The sequence below is a fragment of the Microcebus murinus genome, chromosome 4 (assembly GCF_040939455.1).
Source record: "Microcebus murinus isolate Inina chromosome 4, M.murinus_Inina_mat1.0, whole genome shotgun sequence".
Classification (NCBI taxonomy): domain Eukaryota; kingdom Metazoa; phylum Chordata; class Mammalia; order Primates; family Cheirogaleidae; genus Microcebus; species Microcebus murinus.
The window spans coordinates 55998196-56016915 of record NC_134107.1 but is presented as its reverse complement, the minus strand read 5'-3'; the positions used below and the strand labels follow the sequence as shown (position 1 = coordinate 56016915).

At 40.0% G+C, this 18720-nt stretch overlaps 3 protein-coding genes across 3 annotated transcripts; all 3 read right to left on the bottom strand.

The window, feature by feature from the left end:
- Positions 1-1001: 1001 nt before the first annotated feature.
- LOC105883507 (hemoglobin subunit beta) lies at positions 1002-2646 on the bottom strand. Its single transcript, XM_012786631.3, has 3 exons — positions 2482-2646; positions 2129-2351; positions 1002-1264 (listed from the first exon to the last, which is right to left on the bottom strand). The coding sequence occupies exons 1-3, from the start codon at positions 2571-2573 to the stop codon at positions 1136-1138; spliced, it is 444 nt and encodes a 147-aa protein (XP_012642085.1). The 5' UTR covers positions 2574-2646; the 3' UTR covers positions 1002-1135.
- Positions 2647-10833: 8187 nt separating this feature from the next.
- LOC105883506 (hemoglobin subunit gamma) lies at positions 10834-12248 on the bottom strand. The gene is made up of 3 exons (XM_012786630.2): positions 12157-12248; positions 11808-12030; positions 10834-10962 (listed from the first exon to the last, which is right to left on the bottom strand). Exons 1-3 carry the CDS (start codon positions 12246-12248, stop codon positions 10834-10836), a joined length of 444 nt encoding a protein of 147 aa, XP_012642084.1.
- A 4300-nt stretch (positions 12249-16548) lies between these two features.
- Positions 16549-18182, bottom strand: LOC105883505 (hemoglobin subunit epsilon). Its single transcript, XM_012786629.2, has 3 exons — positions 17986-18182; positions 17640-17862; positions 16549-16795 (listed from the first exon to the last, which is right to left on the bottom strand). Exons 1-3 carry the CDS (start codon positions 18075-18077, stop codon positions 16667-16669), a joined length of 444 nt encoding a protein of 147 aa, XP_012642083.1. The 5' UTR covers positions 18078-18182; the 3' UTR covers positions 16549-16666.
- Positions 18183-18720: the final 538 nt, after the last annotated feature.

Sequence of the window (18720 nt, the reverse complement as noted above, 5' to 3'; positions counted from 1 at the left end):
TTCCACCAAGATTTTTTTTTAATTTTATTAAACTTTGACTTAAATCATTTATTTCTCTCAAGAGAATGTATTTATTTTGTTGGCTTTAATAATTTAGAATTGGGTGTGAGAGGGGACAGAGACCACTTGAGCCTCGTATTTTATTTTCAGAATCTAGCATCTACCACCTAGGTATTGAATGAAAAAATGAAGTCAAGGTGTATTGCTGCTAATAACACTATTCTAACTCTTAGAACAGGCAGAAAAGCCATCAGAGGCAAGATAAGGGAGAGAGCAGACCTCCAATCACTTACTGGATACCAACGTTAAACATTCCGAGGGAGAATGGGACTTCCATTTGGTGTGAGCCCATGAAAGAATTACAAGGCAGCAGTGAATGTCAAGCTGCAAAAAGCCCCCTCTCACATTCTCCTCTGTCCTATATTTTTAAACTATGAACAGCTCCCTCCTTCCAATGCAGACTGTGAAAGAGAGAAAGCCCCAGGGAGACCATCACTGCAGATTCTTCATCACTGTTAGGACAGTCAAAGCCCCACCCCCTACCACCCAGTTTTTCCTCCATCAAGCAGATCTTGATGAGATAATAGAGGGGGCTAACGCTAAGCGTGGTCAGGGGAGGAAGAGCGACGTGGCCAGTATAACATGGGAGGAAAATGTCAGGGAAAACATGGCATCTTCCAGCAGGAGAACCAGTGGAGCAGAGGCTATGAAGTTCAGGACAAGCAATTGGAGAGAGAAAAGACATTTATGAGGAAGTTCAAAGAAAATGAATAATTTAAAAAATAGCAAAATTCTAACCCCCTAATCAAGCCTCCATTTGAATCCTTTTTTGAGGAGTGGTAAGGGGCTGTTGCCCACACACATTAGTCGTGTACGGCCTCACAGATGTATCTTCCCAAGGCCTGAACGAACCCCTCATTTCTTTATTTCTTAAATGCCTTACTCTTCCGTGTGTGCTTTTGTGTGAGAGATTCAGAAATAAACACGCTAAACACATCCCATTGCAGTGAAAATTATTGTTCTTTATTAGGCAGAAGCCAGATGCTCAAGGCCCTTTATAACTTCCCTATCTTTTGTAGTTGGGCTCTGGGGACAAAGGGACCTTTAATAGGCATTGGGCAGCAAGAAAGGGAGCTCAGTGGTACTTGTGAGCCAGGGCATTAGCCACACCAGCCACCACCTTCTGGAAGGCAGCATGCACCGATGGGTTGAATGCGGCGCCAAAGTGTTCAGCCAGCACAATCACCAGCACGTTGCCCAGGAGCTGTGGGGAAGAGACAAGAGGTATGAACGTGATTAGTAGAGGGACTCAGCTGGGACTCAGAATATTTCAGTCTCATCTCAAGCTGTGCTTAGCACTGTAACCATAAAACAAAAATGGAACAACAGCTGCCTCTTAGCTGCTACTACCCATATGACACCTCCCATATCAACCATGATTTATATGCAAAAAATATCCCTCCCTATTACTGTAACCCAGAAATTATCACTCTCATTCTTTAGAATGATGCAAAGCAGCATATGTTTCATAAGAAATAAGACAAATGAAAAAATGGACTAAAAGAAGAGTTTTTTTTTAAAAAAATCACAAATGCCAAATTATTTTGATTTGATCATTATACCATGTATACATATATGAATCAAAACATCACACTCTACACCATAAATATGTACAATTATTATGTGTCAACTAAACATCAAATAAAAATAAAATAAAGTAGGTAGATTATTAATATCCAAAAATACACATACATACCAAAATAGCAACATACTAAGCAGATTGTATAAGTTCTTCAGTTTTTTTTTTGTTTGTTTTTTGTCACTTAAGTTATCTTCTAGATATTTCCATTTTGTTACATAAAAAATTATGTCATTAGAAAAACAGAATAAATGACAGGGAAAAAAAAGAGGAAAGCAGGAAATAAATAATAGAAAACAAAGGTTGTGAGCAGAGAATAAAAGAAACTAGATAACCATTAGGGGCCCACCGTGATTCCACCAGATGCCTCTTTCCTGTTCTAAACTAGACCTGGTACCCATGCCCCCTCCACATAACATGAACTTGACAGTAGATAGACAGAAGAAGGGAAGCATTGAAGACTCACAATGAAGTTCTCCATAGACTCACCGTGAAGTTCTGAGGATCCACGTGCAACTTGTCACAGTGCAGCTCACTCAGCTGAGCAAAGGTGCCCTTGAGGTCATCTAGGTGATGCAGACCTTCACTAAAGGCACTCAGCACCTTCTTGCCATGGGCTTTCACCTTAGGGTTCCCCATAATAGCAGAAGGAGAGGACAGGTCCCCAAAGGACTCGAAGAACCTCTGGGTCCATGGGTAGACGACCAGCAGCCTGAGAGGGTGAAAGCAACCCAGGAGACAGAGAGAGTCAATTCCTGTCAGAAACCCAGGAGACTACTCTGGCTCCACAGGCCCAGTTTCCATTTGTCTCCATAAGCCTGCCTTATAACCCTGATACCAACCTGCCCAAGGCCTCGCCACCAACTTTCTCTACATCCACCTTGCCCCACAGAGAGCTGACATGACCACTCTCTTCAGGAGTCAGGAACGTCATGGTGTCTGCTAGTGAACACAGTTGTGTCAGAAGCAAGTGTAAGCAGTAGCTGCCCCCGCCCTGACTTTTATGCCCAGCCCTGGCTCCTGCCCTCCCTGCTCCTATGATCAGATTGGCCAAGCCCAGGGTGTGGATCTCCAGGGTGAGGCCTGAATGATGGCAGCAGTACTTGTCCTTGGCAGTTCTAAAACTGGTCTAGGAGTCTGACTTCAGACCCTCAGCACTCCCTCTATGTATCTCTTGGTTCTATCCAAGCAGCACAAATTGCTACTAAAAACACGCTGCTTGGCAAGTTTACTCATAAAATTTTGGGAATCACAGCCTGGCAGGCCTATTAGAGATTGCTTTCCCAGTTTTCTTATTACAAGAATGTGGAATTGAGGCACAGAAAGTGGAAGGTATTTATTTGTTAGATGTGGTTCAAATTAAGAGTATATATCTCTTCCTGTGTCTCCAGAATATGCAAAATAACCACGAGGACAGAATGGACAAGGATGGAATGGACCACAAGGACAGTTCTAAGTATATCTTCCTTCTGGTTTGGATTAAATCCTCCTGGTAAGAAAATAAATATTCATTCATTCATTCATTTGTTGTTATTGTTTTGTTTATAGTAATTCAGTCATCTCACCAAATAAAAAATGATGTTTAAAAATAGAATCAATAAAAATGAATCACGTTGTCCTGTACAATAGTCATTCTAATATATTTTGGGGATACAGAGATGGAAAAACAGAGAGCATTCAGTGCAGTAATAAATATAAATAAGTAAAAAGTCAATTACAACTCAAAGTTGTGAGTAACACTGAGGTAAGAAATGGTTTCAAATGGGAGTCTAAGCAGGAACATCTGTTTCTGCTTAGACTGATCTGGGAAAGTATCTGGGGGGACAGAGAAGACTCTGTGACTTCAAAGTAGACGTGGGAATGTGGAAAGGCATTCTAGCCTTGGCTCAGATTATATATTTTTCCTAGGCCACTGAAAATGCTGTGTTTTAGAATCCTTTCCTCTATTCAAATTCCCATTTCTATATATATTTTGTTTGCTTGTTTAAACCTCCTTTTACTAAAATGTATTCTTTTGTCTCTACAGATTTTCCAATATTTTCCTTTCTTCCATCTTTTCTTTCTCCCATGCAGTGATTTAACTTCTCAGGCTAGGCAAAACTTCTGAAGTGTAGAGTTCTGTTCTTTGCTGTTAAAAGATGCAATGAAAACAGCAAAGGCAACAAGTGAGCCAAGTGTAGGCTCTCGGCATTTCCTGAGAGCTGGCTATTCATTCCCCTAACTTTCTATCACCTCTACCTTCTGAACCTACCTCCTGCCTGAATTCCCATTGCTTGTCAGCAAGTAAAGGCCATACTTCTTTTACTCTCCACATTTCTCCTCACTTGGAACCTTCTCCAGATTCAGGCAACCCAAGATCACAAATGATCTTTCTCTCTTCTTTGTCGTTGCTGACATCAAAGATTTATCAGAGACCTCTCCTTCTTTCAGCTCTAACACTCTGAAATTCCAGTTACAAAAATATTTTGAGGCTAAACCGAAGAAAAGGGATTCCCTGTGTCAATACCAAGACGGGCCTAGTCTGAGTATAATTAAGAGGATGGATATTAATTTCCTTCAAGAGATTTATGACACTCATATATAAATGAGATTTTCTCATTTGTTTCAAAAATTTCCCTCAAGTAGAATATTTTCTTACATGCTCTAGTGTTCAACCTTAAATTCCTCAAGTGGGACATTTTAGCAATCTAGTCTATATTTTCATGGCTCAAGGACAGTCTAGCTACTTACTACAGTTTTCTGTCCCAGATGCACAAACTCTTGGTTACCTCAGCTTAGCATCTTCTCAGAATTAATTAATTAAAATAAAATAAAAATGCTCTGAGAAGAGTAGAACTCATAAAAACAAACCACATACACACAAAAATAATCTGGGAAAGGAATAGTTTAATTCGTAGTAGCATTAACACCAAAGGAACTCTATACAATGGTCTTATTATTCAGATGTCCTCTAGTTTCAGAAGTTCTAAAAGAAGAAATAATTATTGACTCATTCATTCATTCTGTATTTTATTGAAGAAATATTTACTTACTGCCTTTGGAAAAATTGAATACAAGGAATAGTAGGCATGCAAGATAGTACAGAATAGGCAGAAATGTTTATAGAACACAGAGTGTGTGTGTGTGTTTGTGTGTGTGTGTGTGTATGATGAATAAGAAGAAATATGAAAATGAGTGGATGGGTAATGTTTGAAAAGATTTCCTTAGACAGTATAGGAAAGTTCACTGAGGCTGAGGTCAAGAGAGTGCATAAGTAATATATGAGCATTGAATTTTGTCTAAAATGGGGGTAGAGAGTATAAGAAGAAATTATTTTTGGAGATGGTTTAAGGAAAGTAAGAGAGGGAGGTTATTTCTTAGAGCAGGAACACTATAATGCTAAGAGTATAATATTATGAACTGCAATGTGCAGGCAAGGGAATTAAGGAGAAAGGAAACATAACAGTGTCTCAAGCAGTGATTATGCCTCTAATTGAGCACATAATTTTCTCAGTAATTGTTGGAGGTGGATCAGAGCATTAGTCTTGAGGCTACATCTGAGGTTTGAGGTCTCCCATAGAACCTCTGCAGTGCCAGTATCCTCTCTGTATCAAACATTCCTGACAATTAAATGCTTTGGAGGTAGAAGTGTCACCCATTAGTGTCTGTGTATGGCTCCCTTTCTTTTCTCATTTCCCTTGACCTTTTGTATAAGACACGAGAGCTCTCTATCTGTAGACCCTCAGGGACCTTCTCATGTTCCCAGACAAAAAATAAAATAAATGAAGTGAATCAGAAAGATCTTTATTAGGCAGATGCCATACCCTTGAGGTAAGCACTATTTCTCCAATTGCAGAAGACAGAATCTATGGAAATAGGGTCTTCCACAGGAAATGGTCCAGGGCCCCAATGGTATTTGTGAGCCAGAGCATTAGCCACACCAGCTACCACCTTCTGACAGGCATCGTGCACCTGCGGGGTGAATTCCTTGACAAACTGTTCAGCCAGCACAACCACTAGCATGTTGCCCAGACGCTGTGGGGAAGAGGTAGGTAGACACATAGGTATGGTTAACAGAGAAATCAATATTGGCTTCTGAGAAACTGGGCTAACACCCAATTTTTTTCTGCCCGTGTCCTAGCCCAAGTTGATCTCCATGTCATTCACACCAGTATTAAGTATGTGTATGTATGTATGCACATAATACATATATAATACTAGACACTTAAGTAGTGTACAGTATATATGTGTGTACATATATATTATATACAAATAAATTGATTGATTAGTGTGATGATAGTCTGTCTCTTACCAAAAACTGGTGCCCTACTTCCATTATGAACTTCTAATCTTTCATCCTCAGATATTTACTTTCTATTTCTTTCATTTCATTTATTCCTGAATTTTTAAAATTTCATTTTTTATTCATTTAAAAAATGATTTATAGCCTCTAAAACAGCATTCTGTACCTCTCCTCTTTGAGTTGGAACATCTTCTATCCACATATGAAGAGACAGAAGGATTTTTCAAAGTGTAGAAATAGCAGATGAGAACTGATATGCATAATTTGGGTTGTGGTTGGAGAGAAAGAAATAAATGGGGGGATGGGAGAGATACAGGTAAATGATAGGATATTAAATTTAAAAATTCAATAAAAAGTAAGATTGTGCAAAAGCAAAGAATACAGAATGTTGAAAGAAGAAAATTGACAAAAATTTGAAAAGCATTAAAAGGTGAAATATGGTAAAGTAAAAATGAATGTATAGAAAGAGCATGTAGGTAAAGAACTAGAGTGAAAGACTAGAAAGTGAAAGGGAAAAAATGGAACATCTCCCAGACTCACCGTGAAGTTCTCAGGATCCACGTGCAACTTGTCACAGTGCAGCTCACTCAGCTCAGCAAAGCGCAAAGAGGCCTTTGAGATCATCGATGCATGGAACAGCTTTTCCAAAGAGGTCAGCTGCTTCTTGCCATAAGACTTGACCTTGGGGTTTCCCATTAGCACAGAGCCAGAGGACAAGTTCCCCAAAATTACTGAAGAACTTCTGGGAACATGAGTAGACAAACAAGCAAGAACCTATGGGGCAGTCGTCACAAAACAGATGCAAAGTCAGACTATATAGTATAACTGGCTATCCCCTTTCAGGAACACTTTCTGGACCCTGGCCTCCAGTGCCTACCTGCCCAGGATCTTGCCTCCAGCCTCCTCCACATTCATGTCGCCTGGCAGGCTAGCCACAGAGCCTTCGCCTCAGCAGTGAAATGCACCAAAGACTCAGGCCTGCAAGTCTACTGGTGACCACAGATGAGCCAGAAGCTCACCTGTGCTGCTGCTTCTCTCCGTGGTCTTTTATTCTTCATTTCTAGCTCCCAGCCCTTTGTCTCTCCTAAAGAAATAAGGCTATGATTCAAGGGTGGGTTGTGATCCCAAGGGTGGATTTTGGGCAAGGGAGACTTTGTGAGATGGATATTTGTGTCTCACAGTAGCCACTCAGGCAGACTCTGCCATTCAGGATCAATTTTAAACCTCACTTCTTTCCCCTCTTTTTTTCCTACACTACCCCTCACCATCTAGTGTGCAATTTATTTTTCAAGGTCCCCGTCACCACTAGCCCACTATAACCCGGAGGCTGATAATGAGGAATAGATTAGAACCAAAGCAATAAGAAATATAAATCTCATAGCCTTCAACTCCTGGGTAAGGAGCTGTGACAGTATATTATTCTGTTATCCAGCCAGGCTGTATGGGGAAGAAGCCACAGTCCTCCTTGGTCCCTAATTATTTTAAGACTACATTGAGGGCACAATTTTTTTTTTTTTTTTTTTTTTTTTTTTGAGACAGAGTCTCGCTTTGTTGCCCAGGCTAGAGTGAGTGCCGTGGCGTCAGCCTAGCTCACAGCAACCTCAAACTCCTGGGCTCGAGCAATCCTACTGTCTCAGCCTCCCGAGTAGCTGGGACTACAGGCATGAGCCACCATGGAGGGCACAATTTTATCACTTTTTATAATAGAAATAAACACCTCCATTCAGTATCGATTTGGAAGCAGAATAGGAAAAACTAACCAAGTTAAGAGCAAGACTGGGAGTTATTCTTGCGTTTTTAAATCTATTTAATAGTCTGCATGTATCTGAGCAAAACGTAGTGTCTCTGAGTCTAGACAATAGTCTGTGCCATATTCTGCGTACCTACCAATTTGTGTCAGAGAACAAAGGTGTTTGGTGTTGGGGGAGAAGGGTGCTACTGTGTCCAACAAAGAGAGTAAAAGAAGATTCCATGGCAAGGACTTGACATTAAGTGATTTGTCTCTTGCTCATGTTGGGTCTACACTCTGTTGCTGTGTTTAACTTTTTCTCATAGCTAATCAGGCAGAAGCAGTCTTCACTGACAGTATTCCTCATGCCACTGCCACTGTGAATTTAAAATGTTTTGGATTATTCTACCTGATGATCACCTAAATTGCTTTGGTCTTGCACATCTCAAACAAGCAATTATAGATTAGCCTATTGTCTCCATACTTAGTGCTCCAGGATGGTAATTTGTTTGTTTTCCCCTGAGATAAAGCATTACAAGAAATAAAGTTTAGGAAATCACCTCTGTGGGTACTTAAAGGATGCTATAAATTTCAAAGACCTCAGCCCAGTATATCAGACCTGGATTTCTAATATTAAAGAAATAATCTTTAAATCTACTGAATATAATCAGGAGGCTGTTATCTGTTTTACTTAGGAAAATAGGAAATATTTTTAGTGAAAGACAGATAAGAGTTTGAGTCAAAACTAAGAATTTTCTCTTTAAGAGCAGAGATCATGAAATGAGGAAAAAGAAGTAGCAACTTTGATAATATCCAGGAAACATCCTTTTATTTATCTGTGGGGACTAACCTGAGAAGATAGCTCAGGTACTTACTCTCTAACGGCCCTAAAACTGATCTCCAACAGTATATATGTTCATTGCCACACGCTATACTTAAGTACATACATCTTCAGCCCTTCATGTCAGTGATAGCTGCCCCATCTTCCCACAAAACCATACAGATGGAATCCAACAGTTACTGCTAACTCACGCTTTTCTCTCACCCACTATAGGTAGCATTCCTAGAAGTATTGATTCTTTCTTGTCCATGGCTGTTCTACCCTTCCAAGTGTTTTCTATATTCACTGCTTCTACTGAGGTCTAGACCCTTATGATATCAATACTCAGTCATCATCACAGTCATCAAAATTTCCCATTCATTCTTCACACATTAATTCAACAAATATTTCTTTAAGCTCTATATGTCATCCACTTTTCTTGACACTGGGAATCTTAGATGAATTAGACAGACAGCTTCTCTGGTCTAATGATCCTCATGTTTCAGTGAGCAGAGGAGACCAACACATATATTTAAGGAAACGAATGAGTAAGAGAATGTTAAATGATATAATACGACATGAAGAAAATGCACACTGTGAAAATGGTAGTGAGGGACTGAAGAAAAGTGATATCAGGATAGTTGTCCTAAGGGAAGTTACATTTGAAGTGGGACTTCCATGATATGTAGGCATAAGAAGTTCCAGAAAGCAGGAAGGGCACACGTGAAATTCTGAGGAGAAAAAGAAGAAAGAAAAAAAGAAGAAGAAAAATACACAACTTGGAATTTCACTATATATAATGACTAAGGCCGGAGTAAAGTGTATTAAGGAATCAAAGTTGGAGACATGGGTCCACGCTTATTATTTGAGTTTTGCCAATGAGAATAGTAGAGTGGATATTTTATTCCAAAACATGGGAAACCAGTGGAGATTTGTACACCTGAGATCAGCAGGCTTTCTAATCCTCACAGCACCCAGGTTTATTTTTTCCCTTCTCCATCTGCCTTAGTCAGCTAGAGGTGCTATAAAAAAATATAATTTCATGGACTGGATGGCTTGAGCAACAACTTTTTCCCTCATATTTCTGGAGGACAGGAAGACTAAGATTAAGGTCCCAGCCCATTAGGTTCCCAGTGAGGGCTCACATCCTGGCTTGCAGATGCCTGTGTCCTCAGAGGGAAGAAAGAGAGTGCTCTGCTATCTCTTCTTATTATTATAAAGAAAATAATCCCATGATGGGGGATCCACCTTCATGAGCTCATCTAAACCTAATTACTTCCCAAAAACCTCACCTAAAACTATGATCGCATTGAGGGGCTGGGTTTCAACATATGTATTTTGGGAAGAGACAAACATTCAGGCCATAATGCCATTACATCATACTCTTGCTTATAAATATGCATTAAATTCCAATTGTACAAGAATTCTAGTGAATCTGCCTTCCCAATGAATGTACACAAATCCTTCCCAATTCCTTTTGGTCTCACAGTGCTGCTCTGTTGCGTAGACATGCAAGGCTAATAAGGGCATGTGTAAAGTTTCTAAGCCTCTGCTGGTTCCTTTCCCCAACCCAAATCTCCATCTCCTCCAGTAGTTTACGATGATATCTCTTTCTTGAAATGCTGTAGTCAATCTGCACACTTTGGCATTGTCTCTCCTGGGGGCATGGGACCAATTCAACTTCCTGGGCATGCATTAACACTTAAAACATAAAGTTCCTAAATAAAGCCAGGAACAGTTCTTTGGTGTTATCTTGGAAAAGAGATATCCTTCTCTGATCTTCAAAACTACCAACCTCCAATCTAGCCTCACAAAGGCTGTGAAAAGACATTTGCCCTTAGAAATTGTGTCATACTAAATAGAATAGAATTACAATCTCTGCCTGGACCTTGACTTTTTAATGCCTGGAACACTTTTGCTCCATTGAGCCCCATCCTTGCTACTCTGTTTTCATTTAGGCCCTGATGTCTTCCCTGAAGTCACACCCTACTCCTCTCAATTGTCTGTTTCTGAGGAGTCCCATCCTACAGAGCCCTCCTTTCCGCCAGAACTCTCTGATACCTTTTACTTTCCCTTGCAGAGCTCCTATGGGCCTGTTTCTTTATTGCCTTGCTCTTTCATTTTCTCATAAGAATTCACACATCATGCAAAAACAAATGGATAGCATGCACACCACACACACACACACACACATACACACACACACAAACCCCCCTCAACATAAAAGCCCTTGAGGTCATACATTTAAAAGAACACAGGGAAAGAAGAACTGAAGACAAACATGTGTAACTTCATAACAGAATAGGTTTATTATTTATTACTTGAAAGTTTTCCCTGAAAGCTCTGCACCATGGGCCGGGGGCTCAGTGGTACTTATGGGCCAGAGCAATGGACACTCCAGCAACCATCTTCTGCCAGGCAGCCTGCACCTGCGGGGTGAATTCCTTGCCAAAATACTTCGCCAAGACAATCACCAGCTCATTTCCCAGGAGCTGTGAAGGTAGAAAGAGACAATAGAGATGAGAAAAAAGTGAGCAGATAGGTACAGGCTGGTCTCCAGGTATCTGGATACCCAACTCCCACTCAGAACCAAGCCTATGTCAACTTCTTACAACCTCTGAGAAATTGCCTATCCTTAAACACAGGTAATTTGTTCCCCTTGCAGCACTAACCACTAGCCATGATTTAAATCTTTCTACCTTATCACCACCAACAGCTTCACATTTTGAGGGTTGAAAATATTTTTTTCAAAAAATCTCATAGCTCTCTTTCCAAACCCTGTGTTCCAGTTGTTTCTCTTTCTCAGAGACTCTTTGCCCCCCTCCTGGAATTATAGTATGTAATTTTGAAATGAGAGTTTAGCAGCATTTTATATATATGTCCAGCCAATATAGAAATAGCCTTAACAATATATGTTTGGCCAGCTAAATGTCTTCCTTTTACTGAGCCAACATGTACCTGCCTACATGTACCTTTTCAATGGCCATTTTTTTCTGCCTCCAGCAAGGTTTGTTTAAAAAAAAGAAAAACAATTAGAGAATAAAAGAAAAGACAAAGTTCTTTTTAAAGGAGTTCAATTAACAAAAGTCATTTTCCTCATCTTTACTCATTTTCTCAAAGCTAACAGAATGCACACAAGTCCCTCTAGACTTCTAAAGCAACTCTTTAGGCTCTACTACTACCTCTTGGTCTCAGCTCAGTTTCTTTACTCCCAACCATAATATCTCCAAATATCTCACACCCTGTAGGTGGCCTCAGGTATACTCAGATCAATGCTCAGTTATCTAAATCACCCCAAGATTAGAGGCAAGAGGGCTTTAACATCTCCTGGGCTTACCTTAAAGTTTTCAGGGTCTACATGCAGCCTGTCACAGTGCAACTCACTCAGGTGGGCAAAGGTGCCCTTGAGATCATCCATGTTCTTTATAGCTTCTCCCAAGGAAGTCAGCACCTTCTTGCCATGGGCCTTGACCTTAGGGTTGCCCATGATGGCAGAGGCAGAGGACAAGTTTCCAAAGTTGTCAAAGAACCTCTGGGTCCATGGGTAGACAACCAGGAGTCTATGAAATAGGACAATAGCAATCAGAAACCCAGAAATTGTCAGTACTCCTGAGAAGTGTCCTGTATTTCTGCCATACACAGGTTCATTCCATCCCTCCCTTGTCCCTCCTTTCCCCAGAGCATACCTTCCCAGGGCTTCTCCTCCAGCCTCTTCCACATTCACCTTGCCCCACAGGCTTGTGATAATAGCCTTCTCTTCCGCAGTAAAATGAACCATGGTGTCAGGATCAGGAGCTTGTCGATAATCTTAGATGTTTCAGAAGCAAATATGTGCAACCCCTAGAAGGGGCTTCCTTTTATTTCTCCAACCCTGACCCCCTGGCCCCTTGCCTCTCACAGTGCTCTGCGGCTATTGGTCAGGTCACTTGGTCAAGGCTATTGGTCAAGGCAAGGCTGGTCAACTCTGGGTGTGGTTTAGAGAGGGAAGGGTTCAGACAGATGTTTGCATTGAGATAGTGTGGGGAAGGGGCCCCCAGGAGGACCCTGATGCTCATGATTTGTATGGTCTTTGTCTTGTTTCGATTCAGATATTCCAATTTTTTCCTCATTCATTCTTTTCTTAAGCTAGCTTCCTTCTCCTCCTACCAGAGAATACTCTAGGACTTCTTTGCCAGCCTGTTCTACATTCTTGTCTCTAGCCCCAGAGAGGCCTGTAGATTAAAGTTAAAGCAAGACAAATATTTGAAAATTTGAGGAATTGTGAAATTCTTTTTAGGCCCGAGTCTAGGATCTCTAATGAGACAAGTGTAAGTCTCGTTTAGTAGGAATGGTTTCTAAGTGAGCAGTGCTATCCTTATCTTTGAATGCACTGTGAATTTAGGCCATGATCTCTCTAGTTCACAATAGTCTGGGGGAAAGCAATTTCATAAAGCAACAGTTTCAGTGCAAGAATCAATTAGTGTTAGGTAACATAATATAGGACTGAATACTTACCTCAGTATTTACTTACCTGTACCTGTTTGAAATAAAGCACGTATGTTTCATCTGAGCAAAAGTATTTGTCTTCATGTCAACGTATTTGTCTGGGCACCAGATGATGTGCTTTCCCCACTGGATCAGTGTGTGTGCTGGTTGTGACCCAGGGTTCTAGTGTAGTGCTTATGCTTAGTGAAGACAATGGTAGATATTTCCTTGGTAGATAATGGATTTGAATTAATTATCTGATTAATGCTAGGTCACTTTTAGACAGTTTTATTTCAAACGTAACATTAGAAAGACTTCCCTTTCTTCCTCTTGTGTGGCTTGTAAAACAACTCCAAAGAAGCAGGGGCTATTTCCATTGGGTAATAGTCTACACACTGTCACAGCTGGGATATTGGTACTATAGAACTGTACATGTGTGTGTTCATTATGAATTTTTTTCAGTTAAATTGTCTTGGGCTGGCAATATCTAGTTCTAGATCTATCTCACTTGGAGGTCAGGAGTGTGTCTGTCCACCACTCCATCATCACCATCCTTGAGCCCTTGACACCAAGAATCAAAATAATACAGAATATAGTTTTGGACAAAACAAGAAAAAGAGACTGATTGATTAAAAATGCACATTGCTTGTTTTTTTCTTGTTTTGTTTTTTGCTATTGAGTTGTTTAAATTCTTTGTATATTCTGGATATAAATTCCTTGTCAGATTAATAGTTTTGCAAATATGTTCTTCCTTTCAATAGGTTGTCTCTTAACTCTGTTGATTTCTTTGCTGTGCAGAAAACTTTAAGTTTAATGTAGTCTGAGCTGTCTATTTTGTTGTTGTTGTTGTTGTTGTTGCCAGTACTTTTTGGGTCTTAGCCATAAAATCTATGCCTAGATCTGGGTAAAGAATTTGATAGATATTTCTCAAAAGAAGATATACACATGTCCAATAGGTATATGAAAGAATGTTCAACATCATTAATCATCAGAGAAATGCAAATGAAAACCACGATGAGATATCATCTTACCCCAGTTAGAATGGCTATTATTGGAAAGACAAAAATTAATAGATGCCAGTGTGGATGCAGAGAAAAGGGAACTCTTACACACTGTTGATGGGAATGCATATTAGTACAACCATTATGAAAAACAATATGGAGATTTCTTTAAAAAGTCAAATCAAAAGCTACCATGTGATCCAGAAATCCTACTACTGAATAATTACCCAAAGGGAAAAAAGTCATTATATTAAAGGGCAACCCACACCCTATGTTTATTGCAACACTATTCACAATAGCAAAGATATGGAACCAACCTATGTCCATCGATGGATGAATGTATAAAAATCATTTGACATATTTACAAAATGGCATACTATTCAACCATATAAAATAATTAAACCTTTTCATTTGTAGCAACATGAATAGAACTAGAGGTCATTATATGACATGAAATAAGCCATACTTAGAACAACAAATATTCTAACTCATATGTGAGAGCTAAATAAAGTTGGTCTTATGGAACTGGAGAGTAAAATGATGGTTATCAGAGCCTGGGAAAAAATGTGAGTGTGGCTGAGAAATGGGTGTGATGGGGGATGTATAAAGGTTGGTTAATGGAAACAAACATTCAGTTAAACAGAAAGAATATGTCCTAATGTATACAACAATGTATCGTATATTTCAAAATAGCTAGAAGTGAGAACTTGGGATGTTTTCAGCACATAGCAAAGGTAAATGTTCAAGGTGATGAATACCCAAAATACACTGACTTGAACATTCTACATTCCATACATGTAACAAAATATCACATGTGCACCATAAATGTGTATAGATAGTATTTATCAACCAAAATGCACATTGCTCTCATTTGTTGACTGAGTGAAAATATTCTGTGCCATAAGTAGCCTCTGTTTACTCTGTTTAGAAGCATATTGAAAAGTTATAGAGCTCAGAGAGAATAGTGCTATTGATACCCTACAACTGCAATAATCATTGGTATCCAGGGCAGTGCATGGCCTCCTTCTGCTACGAGAGCTTTCAGTTATCTACTGCCTTCTTCTTCCCTTACATCCTCCCCAGCCAAAAAGATACCACGTCTTTCTCACTCTACATTTATCCATCCTTCCCATTTTGCAGACCTCACTGCTCCTCCCAGGTTTAAATTATATTTATTCCCTTGAATCATCATCCATATCTAGTCTCTGCAAATGTGAATTCATTTTGTGCTCATAAGCAGATTACTCTTCCCCAAAATCTTATTCCCTGAGTCACCTAACCTCTTAAGAGTACTTATTGTTTACTATTGCCAATAGTATAATATAATCTTATATTTTTATAGTCAGGGTCCTGTACCATCTGGTCTTTCCTAATATGCTACCCATATATTACTCTCCATTCTACTTCCAGAAAGCTGGTTTCATGCAAGTCACCAAGCCCTAGTGTGCTGGTTTTAGACTGAGTCTTTGTTAGTATTTTATCTCCTTCATGAAGTGTTTATCATTACCCTCAAAAAAGTTCTCACTATGTCCTAACTCTATTTTAGTTCATGTTACACTCTATCAGAAGATAATGAACAATGATTTTTAAGTGTCATGGTCTTGGCTCCCCACTGAGACAATGGAATGCTTCAGGAAAGACCAGACTATTAGTCAATGGGACTTTTTCTGGAAAGCTCTCATCCATTACTCAACTCATGCTCTTATCTCCAAATTAATCTCACAAGATATATGATAAGCTAACTGCTTCAAAGTGTACATTAGAATAAATTAAAATTAAAATACCATGTTTCCCCGAAAATAAGACCTACCCATAAAATAAGCCCTAGCAGGATTTCTAAGCATTTGCTCAATATAAGCCCTACCCCCAAAATAAGACCTAGTGATGGGCGTGGCTATGCAGTGTACCTGCACAACCCATGCATTTCGTTGAGGAACAGTAAAGAACAGGAGCAGCCCTTCTCATCTGCCCTATGAGAGCTCTATTGCTTGACATGAGAGATTGGGGCCAACGGTTCTAAAGGAAATAGAGTTGCAAGAAATTCAGGATGGAATTCCGGGTTTGGAGAGTTTTGATGATGTTCCAGAAGAAGATGACTTAACTATATTTGAATAAATGTAGATTGTTATACCATACTTATAAAAAATAACACATCCCCTGAAAATAAGCCCTAGGGTGTCTTCTTGAGGAAAAATAAATATAAGACCCTATCTTATTTTCGGGGAAACACAGTAGTAATCCTAGCCTAAATCTTGGATCCCTACAATGCTTCGTTTTTTGTAATGACATTTAATATGTACTACAAATCTGCTTTCTCATGGACCACTTACCACCTCCTTCCTTATCCTGTGCAGGAAGTTTTTGCCATGCTTCCCACATGTCCCAGCCCACTTAGCTAACCCTTTTCCCACCCTTATAAAACTTCTCCCCCATCTTGGCATCCTCCCTGGCCCTGTAGAATCCTCCCATAACATCCCCTTTCCTTCGATGAATCCCCACACACTTCTTAAAGAAGCTTTTGTTTTTCCTATGTCTCTCCCATTCCTCAGCCCATGAGCCCTTTTTCCTTTAACATGTGAGGAAACGACGGAGAATATAAAATTGCAATTTTTTATTATTGAATAGAATGTACTTTATTAAACAGAAGCTATGCTCTCAAGAGCAAGCCCAGTCTCCTTGTGCAGGAGGATGTCAGGGACACACAGGGATGCTGGCAAACTAGAAAGAGGGCTCAGTGGTACTTGTGGGCCAGAGCAGTGGCGACGCCAGACACTAGTTTCTGCCAGGCAGCCTGTACGTCAGGGGTGAATTCCTTGCCAAAATGAGTAGCCAGAATAATCACCATCACGTTTCCCAGGAGCTGTTAGGTGAAAGACAAAATGAAAGAAAAAATGGCATGTCGAGCAAAAGTTTTGAAAACTTATTTGCAGGGGAAAAAAGTGGTTTTACACGTTCCCTGACAACTCTGACCTCAAACTCCTCCAAGGGTTGTACCTATCCAGTAAGTTTAGATAAGCATAGGTTCAATTTTATTATTATGAGCCCTACATTCAACATCCTGCCTACCCATATCCTCATCCTCTCTCCCCATTTTGCCATTGTTATTTGCCTTCCTCTCTCCCTTTCTTATTTACCAATTGTCTAATTTCTGTAAACAGGATTTCAGTGCTGCAAGGGTTCTCAGTGGGAGTTTAAAATCTCCAATCAATGCAGGAACGAGTCTCCATTTGGTCACAATAATGACAGAAAATTCAATGTATTTTAGAGAATTTGTTGTATTTTTCTTTGAGAAAATCTGTCTTGAAATTTTTCACCAAAATCTTTTTCTAAATTTCAATTACCAGGACACACATAAAATAAGGAATTTGTCCTTCTTTGAGACAGGACTTCATCTACTAAAATCAAAACTGCATTTATCCTTGCAGAAGTCTGTTATGTATAATGTTATTCTCCAGGATAAAAACATCCATTTCTGACACAATTTTCTGAAAAAGTTTTAAGTAAATTCAGCCTACTAGTATCCCTTTACTGTCACCAATTCTGAAGCAAATTGGTCTTGGTTATGCCCGCTGGAAGACTGTCCTTCTAACACCAAGCTGGTGGTTTCTGAGATCTTCGTTGATCTTTCTAATTACAGTCTAACCTTCCATTATTGTCTCAAAGTCAAAAGCCAAAAAGAGCACATGAGCATCTCCTGCACTCACCTTGAAGTTCTCAGGATCCACATGCAGTTTGTCACAGTGCAGCTCACTCAGCTTAGCAAAGGCAGGCTTGAGGTTGTCCATGTTTTTGACAGCCTCTCCAAAGGAAGTCAGCACCTTCTTGCCATGGGCCTTGACCTTGGGGTTGCCCATGATGGCAGAGGCAGAGGACAGGTTTCCAAAGCTATCAAAGAATCTCTGGGTCCAAGGGTAGACAACGAGGAGCCTGTGAGATGGCACCATAGCAGATGGAAAATTAAAGATGCTCAAAATCTTAAGGACTTTCCTGGTCAGTTTGCCAGGGTTCTATTCCCCCTTCATTCCCATGCATCGAGAACACAATGCTTACCTGCCCAAGGCTTCGCCTCCAGCCTCTTCAACATTCACCTTGCCCCACAGGCTCAGGATGGTAGACTTTTCTTCAGCAGTAAAATGCACCATGGTGTCAAGTCTGGGAGCTAGCTGGCGATCACAGCTGTGTCAGAAGCAGATATGTGCTGCTGCTTCTCTGTGTGGCCTTTTATTCTCCACTGCTGATGTTCTGGCCCCTTGCTCTCCGTGGTAGTTAGAAGTCATTGGTCAAGGATGAGCTGTGTCCCTCAGGGGTGGAGCCAGGTCAGGAGAGGGTCAGCAGTGAAGTATGTACACATTGTGATAATGTGTGTTGGAGCCTGAGACCCTTCTTTTGTTGGCTCCTCCTCTATACATAGCATTATTTTTCATTCATTCTGCTTTTTCACTTTCTTCTCTCCCCACATCCTCTTCCACAATGACAACCATCTCTCCCATTACCCCTTTTCCAAGAAAGCCCCATAAAAACAAGCTAAGCCTAAGATAGGAAAAAAATTCAGCAAAAACAGGTTTAATATTTTGGTTAAGGATGGTGACAATGACAAGAATGGGGCCAAGAAAAAAAGAAAAATTCAAGCTGTTGACATAGAATCTCATCCAGTTCTAGCACTCTCGAGGAGTGAATTGTAACTAAACCTTCTGGATATTAGTTTTTCTAGGGAGACAAGAGCCATACATGGAAACTGAACAAAGTAGTAAAAAATTCCCAAGGTGGTTAAACCTTAATCCCCAA

Bases quoted from the DNA above. Each gene is read 5' to 3' on its own strand.
- LOC105883507 (XM_012786631.3), bottom strand. From the start codon at position 2,573: ATGACGTTCCTGACTCCTGAAGAGAGTGGTCATGTCAGCTCTCTGTGG. The intron at 2,352-2,481 runs GTTGGTATCAGG...TCACCCTCTCAG, and splicing joins GGTGGCGAGGCCTTGGGCAG to GCTGCTGGTCGTCTACCCAT. The intron at 1,265-2,128 runs GTGAGTCTATGG...TCTTCCCCACAG, and splicing joins TGGATCCTCAGAACTTCACG to CTCCTGGGCAACGTGCTGGT.
- LOC105883506 (XM_012786630.2), bottom strand. From the start codon at position 12,248: ATGGTTCATTTTACTGCGGAAGAGAAGGCTATTATCACAAGCCTGTGG. The intron at 12,031-12,156 runs GTATGCTCTGGG...CCTATTTCATAG, and splicing joins GGAGGAGAAGCCCTGGGAAG to ACTCCTGGTTGTCTACCCAT. The intron at 10,963-11,807 runs GTAAGCCCAGGA...CTACCTTCACAG, and splicing joins TAGACCCTGAAAACTTTAAG to CTCCTGGGAAATGAGCTGGT.
- LOC105883505 (XM_012786629.2), bottom strand. From the start codon at position 18,077: ATGGTGCATTTTACTGCTGAAGAAAAGTCTACCATCCTGAGCCTGTGG. The intron at 17,863-17,985 runs GTAAGCATTGTG...GCCATCTCACAG, and splicing joins GGAGGCGAAGCCTTGGGCAG to GCTCCTCGTTGTCTACCCTT. The intron at 16,796-17,639 runs GTGAGTGCAGGA...TTCACCTAACAG, and splicing joins TGGATCCTGAGAACTTCAAG to CTCCTGGGAAACGTGATGGT.